Below are 19,521 nucleotides of genomic sequence, written 5' to 3'. Positions count from 1 at the left end.
AGCAGAATTTTGTGGTATGAATTGTATTCCAGTTAGTATGTGTGAGGACTTGACAGCCCTGTCCCTCCCTTTCTGTTTCTGTGGCAGCAGTAAGCACTCTGGAAAGCTGCTGATCTGTCCTATGGGCAGCAGCTAAAAAGCTCCCTGTGAGCTGGAGCATTGGTGGTTCAGTGGTAGAGTTCTCGCCTGCCATGTGGAAGGCCTGGGTTTGATTCCAAGCCAGTGCAGCATCTTTATTCTTTTAACTGTGTCCTCAAAGCCACCTTCACGTAGATTTCTGCTCGGGAGAACAGTACCCTAAACCCGGGTACATTTCAGCAGCTTGGCCTGGATTTTACTACCTCATAAACAGCGTTGTAAGAGATGAACAGCACACTTTATGTAGTTTCTAGAAATGGGAGCATCTCATTTGACAGCTTTATATTTATTCTCAGCTTTGCTCAGCTTGTAACTAATCACAGCCTTTCCAGGATGCCCAAGACAGTTCTAGCAAGCCCTCTGACAGATGATCCAGCCAGGAAATGGTCAAGCTTGTCCCATTCTTCCGTATTCATGATCTGTTCCTGCTGTTCTGCCCAAGACCACGTGGCTGCCACAGGCACCTCCTGCCTAGCCTTCCTCTTTTAGTCTCCCTTGCGTGCTCAGCTGGTGGAGATGCAGCATGTTCCTCACATGCGCCACAACAGCGTGCTACTCACATGCGCCACAACAGCATGCTCCTCACATGCACCACAACAGCATGCTCCTCACGTGCACCACAACAGCGTGCCCCTCACATGCACCACAACAGCGTGCTCCTCACATGCGCCACAACAGCGTGCTCCTCACATGCACCACAACAGCGTGCTCCTCACATGTGCCACAACAGCGTGCTCCTCACATGCACCACAACAGCGTGCTCCTCACATGCGCCACAACAGCGTGCCCCTCACATGCACCACAACAGCGTGCTCCTCACATGCACCACAACAGCGTGCTCCTCACATGCACCACAACAGCGTGCTCCTCACATGTGCCACAACAGCGTGCTCCTCACATGCACCACAACAGCGTGCTCCTCACATGCACCACAACAGCGTGCTCCTCACATGCGCCACAACAGCGTGCTCCTCACATGCACCACAACAGCATGCTCCTCACATGTGCCACAATAGCATGCTCCACATACCTACGAACCACAACAGTGTGCTCCTTGTGGCATACCCTTGGGCTGGCCTCTTTCTATGTGTGCTTGTATTCAAACTCCAGAGCCTCCAGTCAGGCCAACCCTCCTTCGTATCCGCTGCCCCAAGCCCTGCCTACCTGCAGCTCCCCATCGCCCCTGCCGTTTTAGGGAAAAGCAACGCAAAGTCCTTTCCCTGATTCTGAGTCCTTGCACTCAACGCGCCTGGCCGGACCACACTGTACCCAGCATCCCCTGGTTGTCTTGGGTGTCTGGTTTCTGGCATCTTGTGCCCTTAAGCAGCTGTTCAGCCTGTCCTCGAGCTCAGTCTCCCTGGCTCCCACACTTGGCCTTTCCAGAGCTTAGTTTCCTGACTTGTTGAATGGGGTTATTTTGTTATTTTATTTGTAGGGTGGCTGTGAGTCTCAAAATAGATTTTTGTTTGTATGACAGATGCTCTTCACAACAGGTACCACAGTATTGTTTTAACGAGGTCGCTCCTTGACTTAAACGAGGTTGTGATCAACTGGCAACCCACAAACCCACTGGCTGAAAGTACTGTGAGTCAAAAATGCATTTGAATACGTTTAGGACACATCAGCCTACAGTGGCCAAAACCACTTACTGGAAAGCCTGTTGGGGGAGTTCTGTATAGTTTTCTAAACTGTATTGAAACCAAACCACAGAATTGTTGTAGTAATGCCACCTTTGCAGCATGAGGAAGTTAAGGCACTCAGAACCACTGTGAGGGAGAACATGGTTGTGTGTTCCCATAGCAAGACCCCAGCTGGGCCATGTTTCTCCTCTTTGGTTTCTAAACAAGGAAGTGAGAAATGAGAAGGAAGTCTGTAGAGAGGCTCTCCAGGAGAGCGCTGGTGGCAGCTCTGCTCTGCATGTAGTAAAACCCACCTGTTTGCAAAGCTGACTCTGGCAGGATTTGTCAGCACCATCTCTGGGCGCTGCAAGTACAGGCAAATCAGCCCATAAGGACAGCAACAGCTCGAGGATTACAGTGACACCAGGGAGTGATTGCAGGGGACTGAACCCGGGGGAGGGAGCACAGGCCGCAGGCAGGCTCAGCTTCCCAGAGGTCTTGAAACAGCATGTTTCTAAACTTCTGATTATAAAGGAAGCATATGTTCCCTGAAGAATGCACTTACTGTAGCATCACCTAGGAGTCACCACTGCTAACTCTAGTGTTGGCTTGTTCCTTAGTGCCTTGTTCTGCTTTTTAATGTATGAATATTCCACTTGTGCCTTTGTGTTTTGTTTACATACGTACATACACACACACACAAATGGGATCCTGAGAAATAGTGATTCACAGCTTGAATTTTTTCACCAGTATTACACATTTTTCCATGTTAGTCAGCACTAGTCTAGACTAATTTGTTTTCTAGTTGACATTATTTTAAAGTGTACAACTTAATTGTTTTAATGTATTCACAAAGTAGTACAACTATCAATACCATCTAGTTCCAGAACATTTTCATCATCCTCCAGTGAGAAACTCATGCCCTCCCCAGCCCTGCGCTGCCCCCAGCCCTGTGGTTGTGCCTGTTGTGAACAGAGTCGTGCAGCATGTGCCCAATCATATCCGCTTCTTTCACTTTGCATGTCAAGGTTCCCCCATGTTGTTAGCATACATTAGTATCTCATTTCTTTATATGGATGAGCAATATTCCACTGTGTGAGTAGCTATTAGGGCTATTTCTTCCATTGTGTGGATATTAGGGCTGTTTCTGCTAACTTTTTAAAATCACAACATATACTTGCTTTCCCTTTTAGCCAGCAGTGTATAATTAGATATATTAATAAAGTCTGTCTCTGGACTGGTAATTCAGATGTCTTTTGTCTTTGGAAATGTAGTTTATAATCTCCTAATTTATTAAGCTGTGTTTCCCTATTAATGTACTGACCTTGTATCATTACATCAGATAGATAATGCTCTAATCTATTTAACCAATCTATCTGAATCACTTAGCTACTTCTAATTCCATCTTAATCCTGTAATCCTTGCTAAGGAGAACTTTCATGCAGAAAAATCTTACAAACATCTGTAATTACTTCCTAAGGATAAATTCGTAAACTTGTAAGGCTTTTGAGACCACATTTGCTGCAGAATGCCGGTTTCTGTTCCCACGATCATGATGCTGGCCTCCAGAGATAAATAGGACTTTTCCTGTAAGAGAAACCAGGAGTCACAGGCTGTATCCTGGGACCTTGGGAAGCCTTAAGGCTGAGGATGAGAACAGAGCTGGCACCAGACACCTTGCTTTCTTGCGAGGCAAACAGTGAAGATATTAGATACCCTAGTAGGTGTTTGACAGCGTATGTCATGAGCCTTACATGTTTAATAATTTAGCCTTAGGAATTATCTAACAGACGTATACTAAGGTTTATCTCTAGGCCAGGTGGTAATAGTCCTTTGGAGGGAGTGGCCACCACAGAGCAAAGAAATCCTTCACTGATGCAGATGGGGTCAGCGCATAGATTCAGAGAAAGGAGTCTCGTGACCAGAAGCGTAGAGTCCCTGTCCACTGAGCCGTGGAGGGGCAGGGAGGAGTTTTTTGTGAGAAGGTGAGGAAATTTAGAATGTACTAGATTGTGATGCCTTTTAGACAGAATCATAACTTTAACTAGGTGATGTGCACTCCCCTGGAGATCAGATGGGGGACCATTGGTTATGACTGTCTAGAGGCTACTTGTTACATGGTTTGAATCTAGAATGACCCCCACAGGGTGATGACTACTTGGTTCCCAGGAAGGTGGGCTTTTGAGAGTTAAGGCCTAGCTAAACTTAGGGTCTCTTCACAATGTTGCCAGCCACTTTCCAGTTCATGTGAACACGGGCTGAGGCCCTCTGACCTCCATGCCTTCTCCACCACAGCTGAAATCCTCTGAAACTATAAATTAGATCCATCATCTCTTAGGTTGCTTCTGCCAAGCATTTTGTAACTTGTATATTCATATACTCACATCTTGCCAAGTATATTTGTAACTTGGCAAGAAATATAACTAATAATACATTGAGAGAGAATGCCAAGGGGCTGGGTGTCAGAGACAGAGGAGGAACACCGAGAGCCTGACCACACCATCATGGAGACTGGCACAAAGTAGAGGAGACAGCCAAGGAGATGGGAAGAAGAGAAGCAAGGGAAGGCAGCAGGGGAGTGACTGTGGAGAGCTGTACACGCTGAAAAACTAGGGTGCTGAGCTTCACAGCATGGGGGCGGCAGACATGTGGGAGCAAGTTCTGAGAGGGAAGGGGAAAGGAGGTGCAGGGAGGATTAAAATCCTTTTAATGATTTATCTGAAAGTGGAGGGCAGAGAAATGTGACATGGGCTGACAGGAGGTGTGAACAAGACTGAACTTTCTTGCGGCTGTTTGTTAGGTTATTTGGGTTTTAAGATAGGTTCTTGCTGCGCCATACAGTCTGTCCTGAAGCTGCTGTGCTGCCACGATTCTCTTGCCTTGGCCTCTGGCTTGGTTGGGACTGTGGGGGGCAGTGGTGCTGCACTCAGAGCTTTGGCCCAGCTGGACAAAGTAGTGCAAAGTGCTGAAGGCCAGCAGTCAGCCTGGTACAGGCTGTGTCCCTTTCAGAGCCATTTCCCTGCCTTTTCCCTGCCCCAAAAGCCACCTGCATTCCTCCCTCAATTGTGGACCCATTCTTCTTTGTCATTAAAACCTAGTGGGAGAGCTTGACCCAGGCAGCTTGCCTGTAGAGTCTGGTAGCTACTCACTATGGCTTACCTCAGACCTACTGACTCAGGGCAGCTACTTAACCTCTCTTTGTCTCAGTGGCCCTGTTTGTCACATGGTGATAATAAAGCTTGACCCAGAGGTGGTTAGGAGACTCAAAGGTGTTTGTAAAAATTAAAAATTAAAAAATAAATAAATAAAGGTGTTTGTAAAGAGCCTGGGGGAAATGCTTAAACACAGTAAGTGAAGACTGGTTTACTTGAGCTTGAGCACTCACCTCTGGCTGGTCTTGTAGCTCCAGTCTCCCCATCCAGTCCTGCCTGGATGAGTCTGAAACATGCCTCACACCATCCTGTTTTATCTGGAGATGCGTTTTTCTTAAAGATGAAAGCTCCTTTTATAAAGGTTGCCACCATCTGGTCATCATACGACAGACAGACAGACACAGACACACACACACATACACACACAAATGCAGGTTGCGACCCCTTGGGGTTCCACATCAGATATTTATGTTACATTCATAACAGTAGCAAAATTACAGTTATGAAGTAGCAGTGAAAATGATTTTATGTTTAGGGGCCACCACAACATGGGGACCTGCATTAAAGGGTTAGGGTTAGGAAGGGTGAGAGCCACTGCCCTAAGGTGATCCATATCCACTGAGGGCTCATGTTGCCCCATGGATTTACAACTGGTTTTATTTGGGTTTTTAGTTGAGTGTTTGGTTTGGCCTTGGCTTTTTGGAGGCATTGTTGTTTTTGGGTTTTTTGTTTGTTTGTTTGTTTGTTTTTTCCCACTTCAAGTCAGGAGCAAACTCCATGCAGTGCACTTGACTGAATGTTGGTAAATTACTGTCTGTCTTCTTTCCTCCCTTGAAATACATGGTTTAAGAAACTGGATCAGAGCTAGAGAGGTGGCTCAGTAGGTAAAGCCTGAGGTCTAGAGTTTGGATCCCCAGGACTTACTAAAAGCCAGGCAGACACTGAGGCACACCTCACTCATGGGGACAGAGAAGCAGGGTCCCAGACCAAGCTGGCTAGCTGGACTTGTCTAATCAGCAGGCACCAGCTTCTGCAGCAGGCCTGTCTCAGTACAGAAGATGAAAAGAAAGACACCTGACATCAGCATCTGGCCCCCACCTGCACACACACATGCATATGTAAAAAAAATTATATTGGGGAAGATACTAGAGATTAAACGAAGGTTTTGTTTTCCCCACAAACCATTTCCCCAGGAAGTGGCTATAGCATCCTAGCATCTGTTGGTGGAGCTGGCCTATAATAGAGATTCCTGTGACATTTGCTTCATGGTGAGTGTCCACGTGTGTCTGCCCTGGTACCCCTTCTTCTGTTTGTCTTCTTGAGACATGGCCTTGCTGTGTCACCCAAGCTTGTGTTCAACTCTGCATCCTCCTGTGCCAGCCTCTCAAGTGCTGGGGTTGCAGGGGGACAACATCATTCCTGCCAAGTTGTGTGTGTTTGTGTGTCTGTGTCCGTGTGTGTCTGTGTCCGTGTGTGTATGTCTGCCTGTGTTATTAGGGATTAAACCCAGATGGAGAGATGGCTGAATGGAAACAGGGATGCCAGCTGAGGGGATTTGAGATTCATGCTTGGTGTCATAACATTTCATCTACAGATGTGTGGGTTCCTTCCTGTGAGATGAGGAGGGTAGCCTCCAGGGATATGGACCCTGGCTGTGGGTCAGGCTGCCCTTTGCACCATGGCATACATGGGTGACTAGCACAACAGGCCTGGCCTTGCCTGCTGCCACAGCCTTCCCTCCTCCACTTGTGTGACTAGAGAAGACAGGTGGCAGTGTGGGCCTCTTACTTAACACAGAAATAAAAATCCCCTTTACCAGGGAGGAAGAAGGACCACAGGCTATTTCTGGAATAGGCTAAAGACTTGATTTGTAATTTTTAGAAAATATTTTATTTGTAAACTTTAAATTTTTTAAGAAGTCAAGGCTGGAGAAATGGCTCAGAGGATAAGAGCGCTGGCTGCTCTTGCAAAGGGCCCAGGTTCAATTCCCAGCACCCACATGGCAGCTCACAACTGTCTGTGACTCTAGTTCCTGGAGATCTGACACCCTACACAGACACACATGCAGACAGGACATCAGTGTATAAAATAAAGATAATTTTTTTTAAAGAAGTAGGAGAAGTAGTAGTCAACGCTGAGCCAGGCATAGTGCGCACACCTATAATCCCAGCACTCATGGAGGCAGAGCCAGGTGGATCTCTGTGAGTTTGAGGCCAGCCTCATCTGCAAAGCGAGTCCAGGACAGCCAGGGCTACACAGAGAAACCCTTGCAGTCAAGGCTGGAAACATTCGAACAACAGTAGGAACAATGGTAGTCACCATCTGTAACAGAACAGCTGGGTGATGCTGTACCTGTACTCCTAACACGTGGGCTGTGGAGGCAGGAGGACCAGGAATTAAAGGTCATCCTCCCTACATAGTTTGAGGCCAGCCTGGGCTACATGAGACTTTGTCTTTAAAAAGTCAGAACAAAAGAAACACAGTCTCACAATAAAAACCTATGGCTCCATAATGTTTGACGTAAATAACTCCAGCATGGAGAAGCCTCAGTCTCCCCTCCTCCCCATGGGAATATGAGTCATCTCTTAACTGTTCACCACCCTGGTATGTGAAAGGAAACTTCTAACTCTGCAGTCATACAGTTCCTACACTTCCTGGCCACACTTGCAGCTTCCCCTTTTCAAAATGCTACACAGTGAAACAGAGCCCTGGGTCTGGCCTCTGGCCCCTGCTATGCAGCTGTGTGACCTTGCCTCCCTTTCTTCACCTCTATGATGAGAGTAATGACAGTCCTGGCACTGTAAGCTTGTTACAGTAAGTGAGCCAACATCTGTTGGCTGTTTAAAAGTTTCCTCATGCACCCTAACAGCTCTGTAAGCATTTGTTATAGCAATGAATAGATTGCTGTGTCAGGGACTTTTACCTTCTCATTAACTTTTTTCTTCTTCATAGTTTGTGTGTGTGTGTGTGTGTGTGTGTGTGTGTGTGTGTGTGTGTACACACATATGTGTGTGCAACAGAGACCAAACCCATGGCTTCATTCATGTTAGGCCAGTCCATCCCAGCCTGACTTTTCCCTCAACTTGAAGGGCTGTTTCCTGTGTTAGTGTTACTTCTGACAGTGACGTGCACTGTAAATGTCTTCTCCCAGCAGCTGTTTAACATCAGGTTCCGATTTCAATTAGCCTTTCGGGTTTTTTTCCTTATGATGTTTGCCTGTTACCCTGGCTGAGAAATTCTCACCATGCATCCTTGCAAGAAATTTTGAACTCAGGCCTGACTGAGAAGCAGCAGCAGAAACTATGGCAAACAACTTCTGTGTGTGTGTGTCTGTCTGTCTGTCTTTCTGTCTGTCTGTCTGTGTGTGTGTCTGTCTGTGTGTGTGTGTGCGCGCGTGTGCATGTATCTGTGTCTGGAAAAATCCCAGGCTTCAGACACTTTCTGATTTAGAGAGCCTCATAGAATGCCTTTTATCCTCAGTTTCTCATCTAGACTGGTCTTGTCTACAGTCTATATATTTCCCTAAGTTTAATCCCAGCACCAGGGAGGCAGAGACAGGTGTGTCTGTGAATTCAAGGCCAGCCTGGTCTACAAAGGGAGATCCCTGACAGCAATAGCTACACAAGCCCTGTTTCGGGGAGAAAAGAAAATGACTTTAAAAAAAACAACTTTAGGTGTACAGAAAAAGAATAAAAGAATATGTCAATCTCTGAGCTGCCTGGAACTCTGTCAGGACACTGCTAACTCCACTTTGCACCTGGCCAGATAGTCCCCAGTTGTCCCCTCCGGTCCCTTTGAGTCAAAACTACACTTAACTGCTGTCTTCTGAATCACCTCCAATCTGTAGCATTCATGAAGATTGGCCTGAAGTTAGGCGCTGTAGGAGGGTACTTCAGAAGCCCTTGGTCCACAGCGCATCCTGTTGGGGCTGCTTTGGTCAGTACTGACTGGTGCTACTGAGCCTCTATCTGAGCACCTCACAATGCTGACCCCTCCTCCTGTCCTTGATGCTCTAAGATCTAACAAGTACCTGGCAAGTACTGGGGTTAGAAGGGAGCCCCACGGCAGCCTCCACATGCATGATGTCTTGGCTCTTTGGGTAACTTAAGTGCCAAAAGAAGAAGGTTGGAATTCTCTCACTCCTGTTCTGTTTGGGTCCTGCAGCAGAAAGCTAAGCATAGGAAAGGCTTTGAGTTGGCCCCGTGCTGAGGGACTTGTGCAAAGTGCAAGGGCACAGTTGGTTCCCAGAATCATGTTTACTTGTAGCCCTTTTATTGATGCTCTGTTACATACCCAGCTGAAAGGTGTCCTCTTTAGCAACTCTTGTTTATTCATCAAGTTGTATAATCATGACAAGCAATCTTAGAACGTCTTCAGTGACCTAAAAAGCCCTTACCCACTCCACTCCCCCCAGATCCTCAAGCCCTAGGTAACCTCTAATCTACTTTCTGCGTCCAGCCTTCCCTGTTCTGTATATTTCCTATAAATGGAATCTTACTGTGTTGTCTTTTGGAGTTGATATCTCTGACTTAGTCTTTAGAGTTCATCCATTCTGTATCCTGCTCCTCTTTATCACTGAGTAACATTTCAGTGTGTTTATCCATGCACAGACATGTAGGCTGATGCCAACCTTTGTCTATGGTAGGTGGCTGCACTGGCATAAAATGCAGCTTCCGTAGGATGCAGGTTTCTGTTGCTCTCGGGTGGAACTCTTGAAGCAAGATTGCTGGGCCACCTGTGCTTAACTTCTGCGAAACTGTCATACAAAGTGGCAACACCATTTTACATTTCTGCCAGCAATGCATAAGAGTTTCTGCTCCCCCACACCCTTGCCAACACTTCCATCTTCTTCGTTTTTTTTACTTTAGCCCTCTTGATGGGTCTGAAGTAGTATCTCATTGTGACCTTGATCTGCATTCCCTGCTGGCTAAGATACTGAATAATCTAAGTCATGTACAGCCACTGCCCTTGGGCCTGCAGGCCTTTCTGAAATGCTACAGTTGTATTCAGCATGAGTGTCCCCAGCTTGTGAGATTCCCATGCCTGGTTGTTGTCACCTGAGCCCTGGGGACTACAGAGGCACTGGGTCCTTGGCATCCTTTTCAGGAGCCTACATGGAGGAGTGGGTGCTGAGGAGGAGAGACAGAGTCTGGTTTCTACAGATGGACAGGCAGACTTCAGTGTCACCTTGTTCCTCTTTTTCACACAGGAGGTCCAGGTGATTCCTGTGACTCCAGCTTCGGAAGTGGCATAAATGTCTTCACCTCAGCCAGGTAAGGGGTTTGTGAAAAGCCAGTGTCTAGATCTTTCTGAGTACAAGAGATTGCAGCAAGGAAAACTATCTGAGGCCACTGTGTGGGGAGAACCTGTTACACAGAGGACGCACTTGAGGAAACCTGAAGGAGCCTACAGGAGCCCTCTCCACGCAGTTCCTCCACACAGGTAGCCTTTGGGGAAGATTGGGAGCCGCTGGTCAATAAATGCACATTCTAGAAGCCCAGCATGTATGGTGATGGCTGTGAGGCTGCAGGTGCCTTCACCCGGCGTTTTTTTCCTTATTCAAGGTGAGGCAGGAAGGCATGGGGAAGAGGAAGGGCACAGTGGTCAGGAGAGTGGCTCTAGTAGATCCAGGCACGAACTTAATACTTTTTCCCAGAATGGCTGTCGTAGCACAGGCTTCCACCGGGGGGCAGTGCAGGCCAGGGAGCAAAGTCATCCCCTGCCTAGCCAACCTGCTCCTGTAGGGGTGATGGCGTTCCCTAGGGAGAGAACTGGCATGGTTCTGTCCTGGGCTGAGTCTGCCAACCTACCTGCTGAAGCTGGTTTTTTGAAGTATTAGCACCTGCGCCTAGAGTGGATGGCAATTCTCCCACAGTGATTTCCTCTGAACCTAACATTGACCTGGGCATGGGGAGCCAGTCGTTTGAGGAGAAAATGTCCTCTACACTCCAGGAAGCTCTTCTCAAACCCTCAGGATCTCCTTCTAGTTCATGTTTAGTGTACTGCTGCCCCTAAAACCCCAAGGGTCTTTTCTAAGCACACATACCTGTGTGCCCCAGGCTGCCTCTCAGGTGAGCACCAGGAGACTAAGTGCCTCTCACCCACTCACTTTCACTTGCTTGTCATCCGTTTCTAGAGCACCTGCCTAGCCTCATCCCCACAGATTCTGAGGTAAAGAATCAGGCCATAGCTGGATGGTGGTGGCACATGCCTTTAATCCCAGCACTCGGGAGGCAGAGGCAGATGCCTCTCTGTGAGTTCAAGGCCAGCCTGGTCTACAAAGGGAGTCCAGAACAGTCTGGGCTGTTACACAGAGAAACCCTGTCTCAAAAAACCAATAAGGAAAAAAAGAGTCAGTCCATAAATGTGACCCTGACGAGAGACAATGACGTAGCCAGTAAGTTTCTAGAAGATAGCAGAACTATAGAGGAGGTGGTTGCTCCACAGAGGGTTAGGGAGATAAGCCACTATGGCTGGTGAACATGCTCCCACAGCCAGGCTCTGTGCTCACCTGATGTCAGACCGTTGACATTTTGCTGGTATCTAGTCCCAGGGCTGACAGCACCATTATAGCAATTTTAGGTATGAAGAAGGTTGAGGAAATAGGCTACTGTAAACAGAACGGATTTAGGAGAGGCTCAGGGTGGCTGGGGAGAAGGGACAGCAACTTATACTGAGAAGCTGGGAGGGTGGGGGATGGTTTGAAAAGTAGGCTCAGCAGCTTTGCTAATGGACAGGATAGAACAAATGAGAAGAACAAGGAAGGAAGCCTCTAGGTGTTTAGCTACACTAACCAAGGTGTCCTGGCACATTCCTAAGCTGGACTGAAAGGAAGAACAGGTGTGACTGAGGCTCTCTAGACTCTGCCTCAGGGAGGAGGGCGCTAGCACGAACACCGGCTTTTGGAGGGTGGGAGGTATAGACAGAGGTGCCAGGGGTGTGTGAATTCTATGGAGGTCTCAGTGCTGGACACAGAAGCTTTGGAAGCCGGGAGCGTCTGTAGGAATGGCTGGGTCAGTGACAGGATTAGTGAACTCCCACTTGTAGCCAAAGACTGTCACACACTTGGCACTGTAATCTGGACTGCAGAAGCTGTCACACTTCAGGGAGTAACCATGGAATAAAGGAGGAAGCAGAGACAGCGCATGACTGATGGGCTGAAGAGGTGGCACGACCCCCTACCACCTCGCTTGCCACTTGGAAGCTTAGGCTCAGCTGGGTGAGCTTACAGAGACTTCAGTTCTAGCGTTCGGGTCACAGACCAGCTAGCCGGAACCAGGTATGGTTGAGACCTGTCATTCAAGAGCCAGTGCTGAATCCAACCTTTTGAAAACACACACAGGGAAACAGAACACAAGAGGCTTATCCCAAATGTTACACTGGTGTAGGAAGATCGTCTTGTGGCAGCATCATGGCCTGAGGCCCTGCCCATGCTTGGAAGGAACAGCTACAGGAGTTGTGAGAACAGGCCAGACGCTCAGAGCCTCTGGCCCGCTCCCTCCAGGGCCACTGAGCTTGCACAGATGGCATCATTCAGGGTGACACCAAACAACCTGCCCTCCCACTTTCTAGATGTATTGTTTACCCAGAGCACTACCCAGTGGCCAGCTAAGAGCAGTGGCTAGAGGGAAGACTGCTCCTGGCCATCAGCCTCGAGGGAGTCTAATGAAAGCTGTGGAGCCTTTCCCTAGGAAAATACACATCCGCACAAAATTCTGAATCCATAGCCAGTCAGGGATCAGGCTGGGTACAGGGAGTCCAAAGCATCCAAAGACCACAAAATACCTCCTCTCCCTGTCCGGGGCCCAGGCTTAGGTGACATCTCTCTGTCTGAGTCGGTAGACAGTCAAGTAGCACCAGTCAGAGGGGGCTAATCCCTAGTGTCGCAGTGCTAGAGGTTTGTGGGAAGCTGGAGACAGGCCTCCCTGAGGAGAGGTGGAAAGAAAAGACAGCAGCCTGGAGGAAATGTGGTGGAAAGCAAGACAGCAGCAGAGGGAGGGTTTCACCACTACTGCCTGTCTGCCTACCAGGCACATCCCTTCCTCTGTACAGGAAGGGGCCCGGGTCACATCCTGCCTGCCATGTGTGTGAACTGTGGGGCGATGACAGCCCTGACCCCATAGAGGAATGGATGTAAATGAGTATGTGAAAAGCTTGGAACAGTGCCTGGCAGACAGCACACACTTGGTCACACTTAGCTACCCTGGTTATCACAAGAACCTTCTTATCCCCACCATCAAGAAGAGGAGATGGGCCAGGCGTGGTGGCACACGCCTTTAATCCTAGCACTCCAGAGGCAGAGGCAGGTGCATCTCTGTGAGTTCGAGGCCAGCCTGGTCATCAAAGCAAGTCCAGGACAGCCAAGGCTACACAGAGAAACCCTGTCTCCAAAAAAAAAGAAAGAAAGAAAGAAAGAAAGAAAAGAAAAGAAAAAAGGAGATGGAACAGAGAGGTTAAGTTCTGCTGGAAGCCACCCAGTTAATTAGTAGTGGGTGAAAATCCAAGCTAAGCCCAGCTGGCTTCAGATCACCAGCATTTAGCTCAATGGATTGCTTTTGAAGAGTTATAGTTACAGAAAGGTTTTACATTGGACTCTTGACACATTTGTCAGGTTTTTGGACAGGTGTCACTGTGCAGTCCTCCTCTGACAACTAGGGCCTTGCCAAGAGCCATATTGTCATCAGTGACCATTTAGGATTGGCTGCCTTGTACCACAACCAGCAGAAAAGTCTAGAAGTTGGTGTTGCCCAACTTTGAGTGACTATTGATTAAAAAGAATATGTAATGACCTGGTGTTTTAGAAAGGCAACATTAAATTCATAAGCTCTATCTTTAGAGTTACCTTTTGTCCAATTTGATTACTGCTGTAACATGAGTAGCACAAAAAGCTAAACACTATAAAAATACAGTGTAGCCTTCCAGAGAGAACCGTTGACTGGTTGTGTTGGTGACAGCGGATGCGCAGTTGGGCAAGTCTGTGCTTTAAGCTGCAACAGTGCCCTGTACTTGGGCGTTGTAGGATGTGTTCATGTAAGACTTGCTATAAGATGCTTTAGAAAAAAATGCTTGCTGAAGACACCTTGAAATAACTCAGAAGCTCTCAAGAGTGGCTCGTCTAGACATTTTGGAACCGGTATAGAAATGTATTTTAAACCTCCTGTGAGCACTATTCTGTTCATGGTGGGTTAGCCAGAGCCGAGATGCTGCACTGCAGGCTTGGCCTAGCAGAGGAAAGCAGATCGCTTTGTACAACCACCCCCCGTCCCCAACCCAAACCCTACCCCCAACCCCAACCCTATCCCCACTCCCACCCCCACCCCCACCCCCACTCTGGGAAGATCCCACAGCCTCAGCTCCCCACAAGCACAGGCAGAGCTCAGCAGTCAGCACCACCCAGCAGAGCATCTGGGAGCTGCCTGCTCAAGGGCAGATGGGATCCTGACCCTACTCTTGCCAGCCACTAAGATAAGTGTGCAGCTGCTTCCCATGACCTTCACCTTGAGCTAGCCAAGGGACGGGGACCCAGAAGGATGTGTCCAGCTAAGAGAATGAGTTCTCAGCCCTTGGCCTCTTGGCTTTGGTGCCTCTCGAGCCAAGTTTGCTCCTCTGCACATTGGCAGATAGAGTGCATAAACCTCACAGTCCCTTCCATGACCAAATGGTTGTTGGATGAGGCTGACACCTTGCTGGGGGGCGGGGCATTGGAGAATGTCAGGATTCACAGTGCTGCCAGTTTTCCTTTGTTGTGTGGACTTGACATGGCACCAACCACCTGCAAGAACTGGCAATGGCTGATTCAGCTGAGATATGGCAATGGTCTTGAGGCACAGGGCCCCCAGACAGCATCCTCAATACCCTGTGGCTCCTCTTGGAAAAAGTACCCACTGCAAACTTTAGGGCAGGGCTTTCGAAGAATGGCTGAGAAGGAGGCAGCTACCCTTGGATATCCACCTGCATCGTTAAGGCATGGGCTATGGCAGGCATCTACTTCACCCCAAGGTAGGCACAAGACCTGCAGCCCAAAGAGAAGAGCCAAGCCTCAGGCATCACTCCCGAGGGAGCTCCACTAAAGGCCAGCGCAGGATGCAGGAAAGCAAGACTGGACACGAGATAGGAAGTTTGGCCATCGGCAGGGAGAGGCAGGGTATGAAGAAGTCCTATGAACCAACACAGATGGCTGTGCTGGCTGGTTGCAGTAGCACCCATGGCTGTCGAGCCCCCAGACCTGGGATAGAAAATGCATTCTAGATTTCAAAGGCTAGGATGTAGAGCATCTCCTTAGGGATCTTCATGTTCATATTATTGATTGTATGTTGATATGCTAATGCCGTGGCTTAGTTAAAACATGCAAGTTAATTTCACTTGGCAGCTAGAGAACATGGAAGCCCATCCGAGTCTCAGTTGTGTTTCTGTTGGACAGAGAGCAAGACTAAGTGATGAAGGGCTTGACTGGCCCCTGTTTCTGCCACCCTGGCTCTGCCTGTCTTGCTGCCAAAGCCTTGACAGTTTGAAATGCTCAAAAGCCGTCAGGAACTCCTAGCCATGTGACTCCTGGGAAAGTGCGGTGGCTGCTTTCCTCTGTGCAAAGACTCTATTCTGGGTTCTGTCACTGTGTCACATACTGAGATCATCCAGTCCCCTGAGAATGGAATGCCCGCCCTCAACCCTGAAACAGGCACCAGGGGAACACCGACATGTATTAAACAGCAATTCTGCCTAGCGGTTATAGAACCACACCCCTTAGAAATCCTAGCATATGAGCTTCAGAGTCTGCAGGCTCATGAGGAATGCACAGCCATCAAGTTCCTGGTGCAGATGAATAATTTACCAGCCTGGAAAGGCCAAGAAAGACCATTTTGTATAGGTGGACAGTGGAACTGCCTGGCCCCAGTACTCAGAAAATGCAGGCTGCAGCGCTATCACTTTGGGGAAATGCAGGCTGCAGCGCCATCACTTTGGGGAGATGCAGGCTGCAGCGCCATCACTTTGGGGAGATGCAGGCTGCAGCGCCATCACTTTGGGGAGATGCCGTGCGATGGTAGAAGAGGGCTCTCCACCTCCTGCAGTTTCCTGCCTATGCTGTCCCCATCTTGAAAACCCAGCCTCACAGTAGTGCCACCACGTGGTGTCACTTGCCTTTAATCCCAGCGCTCAAGAGGCAGAAGCAAGAGGATCTCTGAGTTCAAGGCCAGCGTGGTCTACAGAGCAAGTTCCAGGACAGCCAGTTTGGGCAGAGCTTCTCAGTCTCTGAGCAGCACTTGGCCTTCACCAGGCTGCTTTGCGCCCTTTCTGTTAGTGTGTGGGTGCTCTGGGCCTGCCTTGAACAAACTTGTATTTCTTTCAGGCAGGCTTCTACCTCATCTCTGGTTCCAAAGAGCATTTCTATTTCAAAGGCAGCCCTCCTGCTGCTTTCTAGAACAAATCTTGTCCCCAGTGCAAGGGTGGCAAGATGACGCGCCAGTCCCTATCCTCGCTTGGCTGATGGTCTCTACTTACCCATGAAGGGTCTTGGGTGCCCTGGAGTGTTTCAGGGACCTGTCATTGTACTATTGGACATTTTAGTTTGGTTTCATCAGTAAAATGTCTGTCTTTGTGCCTGGTCATGCTAACCGTCCAGATGTCGAGATCTGAGGTTCAGCGTGGGCAGCCTGCCTGTGAGAGTCAGGCTGGTGCTGGGTCGAGGATGATGACAGGACTAGGAGTCCACCAGCCCTCCCCTCCACATGGGGACAGCATTGCTGCACCCAAACTGTGCTCCTTCATAAAGGGGAGAAGGAAGCAAACAGGGAAGCAAGCCCTCCTTGGAGCCTCTGCGCTGAGCCAAGTGAATGCCGTCTGCTTAGCTGCCTGCCAGTCCCCAGGACAATGGGGTAGAATGTGGTTCTGAGTGTGCAGGCCCAGCGGGGTGCCGTGGCTCATGAGGAGAGAAAGACTCAAGGCTTCATTTTGGTCTCGCCCACAGCACTGACCGTGCTCCAGTGACCCTACACCTGGACGGGATTGTGCAAGTTCTAAACTGCCACCTTAGTGACACGACCATTGGGATGATGACCAGGATTGCCGTTCTGAAGTGGCTCTACCACCTCTACATCAAAACTCCACGCAAGGTGAGCTTGGACCCAGCTCCACAGAAGGCCAGTGGCCAGCAGGAGGTCCACCTTGGGTCTCTGGCACCTGCCCACACTCAGTGTAGGCAGTATGGCCATGTAAGGAACGCCTGGCAAGCAGAAGGGTAATAGGTGCTGAGGTGCTGTGAGCCAGGGAGGGGCAGGGGGAGTAACAGACCAGTAGTCTTAGGGCAGGAGCCTCACAAGTACCTCCTTCTCTGCTCTCCAGATGTTCCGGCACACAGACAGCCTCTTCCCCATCCTGCTTCAGACGCTATCTGATGAATCTGATGAGGTAGGTCCCCAAGCCCAGGCTTCCTTCAGCGTTCTGTGTGGGTCCTCACAGCTTAGACGGCTGATATGTTCTTAAACTAAAACCGCATGTAGCATTCTGAGGAAGGATGTTCTTCTGCAGGCCCTTCTGGAACACTTGAGACAGGACATGACTTAGTAGCTCTGCCTGAGTTTGTTTTCCCTGGAACATAGTTATGAATGTGGCTTTAGGGTGAGCCTCCTTGGGGACAAGGTATAGCCCTGCCTTGCTGCCAAAACGCCTCTGTCTCAGTTTCCATCTCCTCCGTCTGATGAGGACAGCAGTAATACCTGTGTTGTGGTACTGTTTCACCTGCATCCTACTTGGGCCACCAACTTGAAATTGGTTCCAAAGCCTTGCTTTATTGGGGTGATCACAAGCTGCCAGTGTGTAAAGGAAAGGGTGGCCTGTGTGAAGACGCCCACTCTCTGCCTTCGTTTTGGCATCATTTGCCCCAGAATTCGACCAGGGGCTTCTTTTCAGGGCTCCCCTGCCTCCCAGCCACGGGGCAGGGCATCCCTGTTTGCAGGGACAGTCCTCCATCATCCACATCAGTTGGCTATGTGTTAGATGCTGTTGGTCTAAGCCGTGATGTAGTCCTCTCCCTCTTAGGGCTCTCGGTCACTGTGAGAGATGGGCAGAGCCTTGTGTCCACATGACAGAAGGCATATGACTTACCCAGTAGGAGCGTGGGGTTGACGGGGTTGGGGGTGGGAGAAAGGAAATTGCTCAACTTCCTTGTAATGATCGGCTCAGTCTCCCCTGGGCTGGTACAAGGCTCACTTAGGGCCCTGGCAACTAACTGTCCCACAACCAGAACTTGCTGTCTTGAACCTGGGTTGATGAGAGAAGCCAGCGGGGCAGGTATCACCCTCCTGGTCCTCTCAGGTTCTCTACCTTTTCAGAAAAATCCCAAACAGATGGTCTGTGTATCCATACCCTTGGCTCCTCCTGCACACATACACCCTCTCCTCTCTCCCCCTCCCCCAACTCCTCTTTGGTTTAAGACCCTAGTGGGTGTGTGGCACTGTTCCGCCTGTGAGCTGGGAGTGAGTCACCAAGGAGCTGGGCCCACAGTTAAGAGCAAAAAGAAAGGGGGGAGGCTCTGCTGCTGCCTCTTTCCACGGGACTTCACTGGAAGCAGCTGAATTTTCAGTCCTTTAAATTGAGTTGTTTAATCCCATCCAGCCGCCTTTGCTTGGAATTGGCTTTTGTGTGCGCGCCTGTTTAGTGGGAGCACAGGAGATACAGTCCATTAAACTGCTCTGTTCAGCTTGCAGCTGTGGAAACTCGATTTGCTGAAGTGCTAAATGTTGTCAGGGCTTTGGGGCACATCTTGTGGGCCTCCTGAGAAGAGAATAAAGCTGGTCTTGGGGACAGCTTGCGGGGGTTGGTGCTATGAGAGAATGGCAGCTTTCCTGCCTTTTGGCCCTGGGGACCTTGATAATCACCGGTGAGTCAGGTTGATGCTGCACTCTCTCATTCTTCACCAGGATCCTGTTCCTGAGTGTCCCCTGCCCGTCTGTTTGACCTTGAGGACACACTGTGGACCTGGCAGTGGGAGTCGGCTCCTCCTGGGTTCTCTGTAGGGTATTTAGGAAGTGGTCCCTGGTAGGTTTTCTGAATTTTCCAGGCACTGCTCTGACCTTACTGGAGCTCCCTGAGGTTCACAGACCATGCTGGACTCTGGCTGTGGAAAATGGAGAACCCTCAGAGCAGTCCTGGGGGGAAGGAGGGAGTTGCCCACAACTAGAGCCCAAACTCAAAACCAGCTCTGTTTGAAACTAAGCTCCATCTCTTCAACTGCTTAACTCCCATGCTTGTGTCCCATTGAGTACAAAGCCACCTGAGGGCGTGGGCACTTGGGTTTAACCAGGATCGCCCCATCTCCCCCCAATTTGTCTGAGGGATCACTGGCCTTCTGCTCTTGTTCTGTGCGGATTCTTAGTTCAGTATGGAATGGTTTTATATTGTGAAAAGGCCCCTCCCACTTTAGCCCTAAATCCTTTGTCCACTTTTCTTATTGATATGAGGAAGCCCTTTGGATACTAGAACATCTGTGTGTCATCTGTGTTGCAGGTGTTTTTCTCTCAGTTCTACTATGAAAGACCCATATATTCCTCACTGTAGTTTAGCGCCACTAACCCTCAGGAGACATTGTGTACCCAGGTGTTGATGATGCAAGAGCAGGG

General features: G+C 49.2%; 1 protein-coding gene across 1 annotated transcript in view; it reads left to right on the top strand.

Moving 5' to 3' along the window:
- Positions 1 to 19,521, top strand: part of VAC14 (VAC14 component of PIKFYVE complex) — a 107,717-nt gene that overhangs the window by 20,194 nt on the left and 68,002 nt on the right. The window contains exons 10-12 of the mRNA XM_084756664.1: positions 10,119 to 10,182; positions 16,872 to 17,016; positions 17,246 to 17,311. Coding sequence (XP_084612790.1) covers positions 10,119 to 10,182; positions 16,872 to 17,016; positions 17,246 to 17,311 — 275 coding nt within the window. The remainder of the gene's footprint in view (positions 1 to 10,118; positions 10,183 to 16,871; positions 17,017 to 17,245; positions 17,312 to 19,521) is intronic.

This window comes from Acomys minous, assembly GCF_964271855.1.
Source record: "Acomys minous genome assembly, chromosome: 14".
Taxonomy (NCBI): domain Eukaryota; kingdom Metazoa; phylum Chordata; class Mammalia; order Rodentia; family Muridae; genus Acomys; species Acomys minous.
This window is presented reverse-complemented; position numbering and strand designations above follow the sequence as displayed.